This window comes from Oncorhynchus keta, chromosome 2 (assembly GCF_023373465.1).
Source record: "Oncorhynchus keta strain PuntledgeMale-10-30-2019 chromosome 2, Oket_V2, whole genome shotgun sequence".
Lineage (NCBI taxonomy): Eukaryota > Metazoa > Chordata > Actinopteri > Salmoniformes > Salmonidae > Oncorhynchus > Oncorhynchus keta.
The window spans coordinates 60831653-60840528 of NC_068422.1; the positions used below are offsets into that span (position 1 = coordinate 60831653).

The 8876-nt window shown below is 42.6% G+C and overlaps 1 protein-coding gene across 1 annotated transcript; it reads right to left on the reverse strand.

Moving 5' to 3' along the window:
* Positions 1-1438: 1438 nt before the first annotated feature.
* Positions 1439-7680, reverse strand: si:dkey-56m19.5 (skin secretory protein xP2). The gene is made up of 2 exons (XM_035735729.2): positions 7512-7680; positions 1439-3637 (listed from the first exon to the last, which is right to left on the reverse strand). The coding sequence occupies exon 2, from the start codon at positions 3627-3629 to the stop codon at positions 2019-2021; it is 1611 nt and encodes a 536-aa protein (XP_035591622.1). The 5' UTR covers positions 3630-3637; positions 7512-7680; the 3' UTR covers positions 1439-2018.
* Between the last annotated feature and the right edge of the window lie 1196 nt (positions 7681-8876).

The following is an 8876-nucleotide window of genomic DNA, read 5'->3' on the forward strand; positions in this document are numbered from 1 at the left end:
GTGTACCCATGCCAGGAAGTAAAAGCAGGACGTGTACCCTTGAATCTGCTGTGATTTGTCGTCACCTCAACTGACAAAAAACTAAAATACATTTTATTGTATGAGCTACATCAGTTAGCATCATTTGAATGAATATTCTACATCACCATGGCAATCGAGCATCGGTTGACAAAACATTCCAATTTACCATGGAAATGATTGCATCACAATACCAGGCAGCCATTGCGAGTGTACCCATGAGTTTACCAGTCAAATTTACATTTACATTTAAGTCATTTAGCAGACTCTCTTATCCAGAGCGACTTACAAATAGATGCGGTGAAGAGGTCAATGGAACACAGACGGTGGGAGCTAGAAGAACGATGCCGGATTGGTGCAAATTCAACAAATTTGATTTAAAAAAGTGGATATTCGTCAAATCCATCAAGTCCAATTTTGATATATTTGGCCGCTTTCACTGCATAACATTTAGAAGTTGTTCCCTTTCTGGTTTAGAAGAAGTGACTGCTAAATGCTAACTCCTGTTCGTATAAGCTGGTAGCATAGCTACATGTAACATAGAGAAATCGGTGGTGGTAGTCAAAGTCGTTTTTTAACTGCAGTACTGTTGATTGGTGATGATGACAATAAAATATTTTGGGGTTGACATCTATACAAGCATTATATTCTGATTTTTACCTCAACATATTGTAAAAATACACATACAAACATTAGCCTAAATCTATCCAAATTTTGCTGGGAGGCAATGAGGAGATTTGGGATCTTTCCTGCATATTTCTTCATGTGTTTCCATGGCATTTCCATTGTTTGGGTCGAGTTCCATTGACCTCTTTACCGCATCTTTTGCCAGGGTCAGAGCTTCCACGCCCTCTCTATTCATTCTATTTCTATGGTGCTGCCTGCCTACCACAGCTTGGAGTTCTAGTGAGATGGGCTATTATGATGTAAGAGGTAGAGGAAGAGATGACCTATGAAATTATCTGTCTGCATGCATTAACATGGTCATATTTTTCAAACAAACACACAGGCAAGCCAAGATTCACCAAACAAAATATTTGCAAGGCCAATGACCTCGAGGACATTGGTCTACAGGTAATACAATCTGGCGACCCCTAACCCAAAAGAAACCTGGTCTGTACATAACTGTAGAAGTTTGAAATGAATGATGTTCTGTAGGTAATGTCTCCGACTGCTGATATTGGTGCACTCAATCTATCAGCCATCAACAATAAAGCACTGGACGAATTTCAGTTTTCAAAGATCTCCATTGTTTGCACCTAGGTTTACTTATTATAATCAATCATAAAGGTATCTTAAAATACAGTTGAAATAATTGTAACATGCTAAAATTGACTAAAATGACCTGTCATTATACGATAAGGCCCTGTGACTTTTGCCTAATTTATATAGAATACATAACAACAAAAGAACAATCAGGTATAACAGTCTTTTTTTATTCTCCATTCCAAGCCATCAATGAATATTCCTTACTGTTTGCACCATTATAAAAGGCCAAAACTTCTCATCCATTATTTTGTCATGTAGTTAAGGAAAGGATATGTGAAAGTCTAAGTTAGATCACTATTGAATGCTATTCCGATAAACCATTTGTAATAATCATCAGGCTCACACACAAAGACAAGACTACTCATTCCATTCAACATTTCCAATGTCAATGTCACGTTTTTTTCTTTGTTGTCCAGTTGTTTGTTGTTGTTGGTTTTACTATACTCATCCCTCAAATGTTGCTGGCTTTCATCTCACCACAAATGCTGCAAACACAGGCTGCCCCTATGCAATGACGTGTGGGGCACAAAGACTCAACACTGCAACCATGCCTTACATCTCTTCCTTCACATGTACCTCACTCCCCCTCTCTACACTTGAGTGGTTGTATTTCCTTTTAGTTAACCGGAAACTCCTTTGCCATAACAGACATTTTTATATTTATCTTCAGAAGCTTGTGTTGGAGGTTTTTTCGGATCATTAGGGACTTTAGGGACACATTTATATTAGCTTCAGACCAAGTCAACAGCCTGACTTATTGCCTCACCGATTGCCTCAGGAATATGGATATCGCCAGTCAGGTTCAAGTCCTTTTTTAATTCACAGTCAATTTGCACCTCAAAGGCATCCTCTGGCTTGTCAATGCCATTGACACGTTCCTTTTGTTGTGGCTCCGGGGCAGACACGGCAGCCGGCTCGGCTGCCTGCTCCTGACACTCCCCATTGACCTCAGGGGCAGAAGGCTCAGCAGTAGCCTCCTCTGCGGAAACAACTTCCCTGTTGTCCAGCACAGCCTCCAGTGGCCCAGCGCTGGCCTCCTCTGCAGCAGCAGGTGCAGCAGATTCTGAAATTATGATCTCCGGGATGAATTCTGCAATGCCGGCAGCCTCTGGCTCTGCTGCCTCTGTTACTGCATCAGCAGCTTCAGGTTCAAGCTCTGCTACGGATTCTTCTACAGGTAGGGGGAGGTCTTTAGCGGCTGGTTCTGGGACGGATTCTGGTTCTGCGGCTGCCTCTGGCTCTGCGGCTGCCTCTGTGGCTGACTCTGACACAGCTTCTGCAACTGATGTAGGCTCCTCCTCCAGTGCGGGTGAAGCTGCTTCTGCCTCTACCGGTGCCTCAGGCACAGCCTCAGGTTCTGGGGCCTCCCCTGTAACAGTCTCTGTTTCAGGCTCTGGAGCAGCAGGCTCAGGTTCTGTAGTGTCTGCCACCTCTGTGGCTTGTTCTGTAGCCTCAGAATCCTTTTCTGGTGCTGCGGCTAGGCCCACAGAGGCTGCCGCAGGCTCTTCTGGTGCAGGCTCTTTTGGTGCTGCCTCAGGCTTTTCTGGTGCAGGCTCTTTTGGTGCTGCCGCAGGCTCTCCTGGTGCATGCTCTTTTGGTGCTGCCGCAGGCTCTTCCACTGCAGGCTCTTTTGGTGCTGCCGCAGGCTCTTCTGGTGCAGGTCCCTTTGGTGCTGCCGCAGGCTCTTCTGGTACAGGCTCTTCCACTGTAGGCTCTTTTGGTGCAGCTGCTGTTTCGTCCAGTGCCGCTGGTTCTTCTGGTGCCTCTGTTTTATCTGGTGCTGTTACAGGTTCCTCTGGTGATGCTGCTGGTTCCTCAGCTGCAGCAGGTTCTTCCAGTGCTGACACTGGCTCTTCTGGAGCTGCAGCTGGTTCCTCTGCTACTGCTGCAGGTTCTTCCGGTGTTGACACTGGCTCTTCTGGGGCTGCAGGTTCTTCTGGTGCTGCAGCTGGTGCTGGCTCCTCTGGTGCTGCAGCTGGTTCTTCTGAAGCCACGGCCTCTTCTGCTGTTGGCGCTGGTTCTGCCGGTGCTGCCACAGGTTCATCTAGTACAGCTGCTGGCTCTGCGGTGGCCCCCTTGGCCACAGCCTCTATAGCTGACAGGGCCTCTTCTGTCGCTTCTGTGATGGTTACCGCTGCCAACTCCACTGCTCCCTCTACCGCAGCAGACACCTTAGGAGCATCCTTCGCTACCAACTCAGCGGCTGGAGCTGGTGCTTTGCTCTCCACGGCATGGGCCATGGCCTCAACGGCACTCACAGCAGCCACAGTAATCTCCTCCTTCTTGTCTTTTGGGTCGCTGACATCGTACCCCTTCTTTCTCTTGCTCAGCTTGCCTCCCATGGTGTCTCCTAAAAGTGAATAATAAAATCAGAATGACTTAACAAGTGTGACAGGTTGTTGCGTTTGATAATCCATGCATAGCATATTTCAATTTCCTTTAATTACCCACCACAAACCTCAATACCGAGTTAAAGCTGAATAAAATTCAAAGCATTGCAATCATGCCAACATAGTGCCGCCTGTCTCCGTTGTAAGAAAGCACTCAGTCGGGCTTTAAAAGGGGGAAGGCATTTCAATCTGGAGACCACACTCTGCCAAATACTTTTGGCAAAAAGACAAGTGACCACTGCATGGGAACTACTCCAAGTTCTAAACTATCCAGTGCTCTTGTATAAACCACAGGACAAGAGACCCTCTCTGGAGACTTAGGTAATGTTATTATGTGCCAAGTGAGCCTCCCATTCTACTGCTGCCCTTTAATGGTCTGTTTTAGTTGTACACTTATTCCCACTGGTATACTTTTAGAATAGCAGGTTAGAGGCACAGTTAGAGGAGGAAGGGGGGACTTGAGTTCACAAAATGAAGTTAAAAAACACAATGGTTTTTAGCTATAGGTTTTGGGAACCTATTGAGCACTTGTTGTGCATGACTAGGACCTGTTCAACAAGCCTGGTGAAAATTATTGTATAATCTGCTAACCTTCTATTGCTATCTAGTGGACTGTATATAAAAAAGTAAGGAAAAAAATCAACGAGGGGCTATGAGTTCTGTGGAAAATAATGAACGACGTGGAGTATTGAAACAATGCCATGGTATTTTAAAAACGACAGGTTGGTGAGACATTTTTTGGGGCTATGGTCTGGATTTTCTCTATACTTTAGTGCACGGGTTAAATAAGATTCAGGCCAGGGTAAGCATGGATAAGATAACATGTTATTTTACAGATCACAAACTCCTGTTACTTTGCAACCACTAAAGCATGGGAATGAATGAGCATGGGATAATCAACAAGATGAGATGCATTATTTTCCAGAGAACGCATAGAGCCCAGAGTTGATTATCCCTGTCATACCATCCATTTTATACTATTTGCTTGTAGAAATGTGTTCAACATCCACTGAAGTAGCTAGCTAGCAAGTTTACTTTTGATAGCTATATTAGTTACCATGGTAACCAAACAAACAGACGCGCCAGTTTAGCTAACCAAGCCATCAGACTTAGCTGCTATTATAAAAATCGAATTCAACAATACCAATACTGTTTTCAATTTGACTTTTGCTTTCAAAAGCAGCTCAAACAAAACGTGTAAACTGTTAAACTATATCCATTGATTTCTATCATGCAAAAAAAAAAATTACCCAAGGGGGTGTGGTATATGTCCAATATAACATACTTAGGGCAGTTCTAAGCACGATGCAACTCGGAGTGCCTGGATACAGCCCTTAGCCATGGTATATTGGCCATATACCACAAACCTGAGGCGCCTTATTGCTATTATAAACTCGTTGCCAATGTAATTAGAGCAGTAAAAATACATGTTTTGTCATACCCGTGGTATACTTAAGCAATAAGGCATGAGGGGTGTGGTATATGGCCAATATACCATAGCTAAGGGCTGTTCTTAGCAGGATGCATCATGGAAGGCCTGGACACAGCCCTTAGCCGTGGTATATTGGCCATATACTACAAACCCCTGAGGTGCCTTATTGCTATTATAAACTGGTTATTAACGTAATTAGAGCAGTAAAACTAAATGTTTTGTCATACCCGTGGTATACGGTTTGATATACCACTGCTGTCAGCCAATCAGCATTCAGGGCTGGAACCAAACAGTTTATAATGTCTGATATTCCACAGCTGTCAGCCAGTCAGCATTCAGGGCTCCAGCCACCCAGTTTATAATGGGAAATAGTGCATGCTCTAGAATGCCCTTCAAGCCAATCAGAAAGGACTATTCAACAATGCCATGGTATAATACTGAGTAGTAGTATTCCGAGTAGTAGTACTATACACCCTCCACTGATGACAACAAAAACATATAGCTAAACTATTTTAGCTATACATATAGCTTAACTAAGTATGGGTGTAGGGTTAACTTTATCACACTGGTCTCACTCACAAAATTGTGTTTATTTTACTCCATAGCCACGCTTGTAAGAGGAAGAGCTGATTTCAACATACTTCAACTTCCCTTCCCCCTATCAGAAAACCGAGAACTGGAAGTTAACTGTTATCTGATAGATTATGTTTGGTGATAATAGTACTCAATTATTCCTTTATATAACAGTAGGCTGGCTGTCACGGAAAACAATATTTACCATGGGAATGGATATACTAAACAGGAATTACAGGTTACAGGTTTCTTCTGTATGACATACAGTTTTAAGTGAAGCAAAAAGGTGGAAAATGCTCAACATGCAGGCGGTTCTCAAAAAATTAAGCAAAACTAATCACGAACGGAACAATAGACTATGACATTTTCTGCAAGTACTTCGGTTGACCATTATCCAAAATGTCCCAAACATAGTTGAATCTAATTTGTCTTTCTTGTTAGATGGGTGAGAGAGCGACTGCCATATTGCATATTTATTTGAACTGCAGAACACACGGGCGTGATCATAATAGGAGCTGTCCATAGTGCTGCATTAGGGCAATCAAGAAGGGATGCGGACAGAGGGAGCCATGCGGCAGGCCAGCGCAGACTATGGACTGTACAGCTAAATCCATGCTGATATCAGAGCAGGGATGGGTCCTCTCTACTAGGCTATCGGATAAACAGGCTTTCACATTCCTCCCAATTACTGTCCATATTTGAGGTTCGCTATAACATGCGAATTAAGTTAATTGCGCGATTCATTTATATGTGTTTGACTCAATTAATTTCCTCGGTTTACATGACATTTGCCTATACACACACATTAAAATAAAACAGTCAGACATTTCAAAGAGAGATTTCAAGATAGATCTGCCAAAAGCACATGACAATGCTCACACATTGGGGAAGTACATGGAGCCTATAGGCGACGAGGGGATTAAATAGTACCGGTTTAGGGGTGTGAGGGATAAACAAATTACAGCAATATGATCACACACAGATTACTGTAAACACTACCGGGTAGCCATGTATTATTTCCTATTAAAACTCAAATAGGGCTGAAGACACGTTAAATTACGATGAAGGAAAATGTGCAGGTAAATTTACAACTCCTGTTGCACCACCAAGGCTCTGAGAGGATGCCTGCTACAGAAGGATGTTAACTGTGAAATCCAACTGATTGTATAACTTTAATAGTTTGGATGGATGGCAGTCTTTGATGTTTGTCATTATAAAACAAATATAAGTAATGATTAAAAACGACATATTATCGACAGGGAAGGCACAAGCGCAATGACTCAATCCCCCCAACCACATACCCCCGCTACTTCACTCTATCTTCACTGTTCGTTAATGTTGCCATACCGTCTTGTGGGGCTCCACAGGCGTGTACACGAGTTACCATGGAAAACATGTTTGTCTTTTTTTCTATTAAGTTTGAATCTTGATTTGTCATCTTACTCTTCACTTGATCTTTTTTCAATGTATTACATACATTGATTTGGGCACACACATCCCTGTCACCCTGATGCTTCTGGATAAAAAAAAAAGTCTACACCTCATAGCGCAGACAAATTGTTAAAATCCCAGGAAAGACTCTTTGGAACATCCACATAATAAAACGCAAATCGTGTCTCGAAGATGTTGAATGTGAAAATCCACGCACGCACCGGTAGGAATGCAAATACATGAACAAAAGAGAACAAAGGATAGCTTATCCAACTCTTTCTCCCTTCTCCATTCTTTATTCTCCAATTTACCACAACAGCATGTGTTCTCTTATTTTCTCCAGAATAAAAAAAACAAACATACAATAGCTGAAAAGTATAGATACAAAGTTCACTAACCTGGATTTCTGCCTTAAACCCAAACGGTAAGGAGAGTCGAGGAACTGATGTATTCCCTTGTAAGACTGAGCACGGACTGATAATAGAAAGAATCTTGCGACTGAAAGCTGCACCAAAGTCCTCCTCGCTCCCCGAGGTGCAATCTAGGACTGTGCTTTTTTGAAGAGTGCCCCTATAGGTTTGCCAGACATCATTCGCTATCACAATCTATTCCACAATCTAGGAGAAAGTGGGGTAAATGTAGCTTTTTTTTTAACATTCAGCGTCACTCTGTCAAGGGAAATATAGTATTATTTCTAACAAAGATATATAGGCTACATATATTTCAGTATGTTGTGTATCCCTGGAAATATTCAGAATTCATCTAAACGTTACATTTTTGAAAACATACTGTAGCTTGTTTTCTCTTAGCATAGTTTACCCTGATATTGGGTAAATTGAGTCGCAGGACAGGGTAAATTAAGCCATCTACACATTTCTGTACTGAATGAAATATGACCTATCTCAGAGGAGGCTGGTGGGAGGAGCTATAGGAGGACAGACTAATTGTAATGGCTGGAATGGAACCAATGGAACAGAGTCAAACGCGGATTCCATTTGTTTCATGTGTTTAATGTGTTTGATACCCTTCCATTTATACCATTCCAGCTTTCACAATGACCCCGTCCTCCTATAGCTCCCCCCACCAGCCTCCACTGGTCTATCTTTATTTCCCAAACACAATTCAACACAATCTCACAATCCCTTTGTTTGGGTTTTAATACATTTTAAGCATCTTTTAACACAGGATTAATACCTAACAAACAATGTACTTAAAAAAAAGAAACACTTTTAACATAGGCCAGGCACGGTTGTTACCTCATATCCCAGCGACAATGAAACGATACTAGCGCACACCGCTAACTAGCTAGCCATTCCACACCGGTTACACCACCCCCCTTTGACCTCTTCCTTCTCGGCAGCAATGATCCGGGACAACAGCATCAATATAAAAGTGTTGCTTCCATCCCTCTCCTTGCACTAACCTGGGCTTGTTACCTTTCCCTCCATAAAAGCCTAGCATAGCAAGGGAATCATCTACTTCAAGGTCTCAGAGTGAGTGACCTCACCGATTGAAATGCTACTAGCGCACACTACTAACTAGCCTCACACTAGTTACACAAGGATACACTTTCACAATAGGTTTAGGACCTCATACAGCAGCTTATAGAGACCCCAACTGATGTATAGAACAATCTTAAAATGATCTACTGAGGTGTAGATACAAGCATCATGAAACCTCTGAAGGATTGTACGCTTTTTAAAAATGTTTCGCCTAAAAGGACATACCCAAATGTAACTGCCTGTAGCTCAGGACCTGAAGCA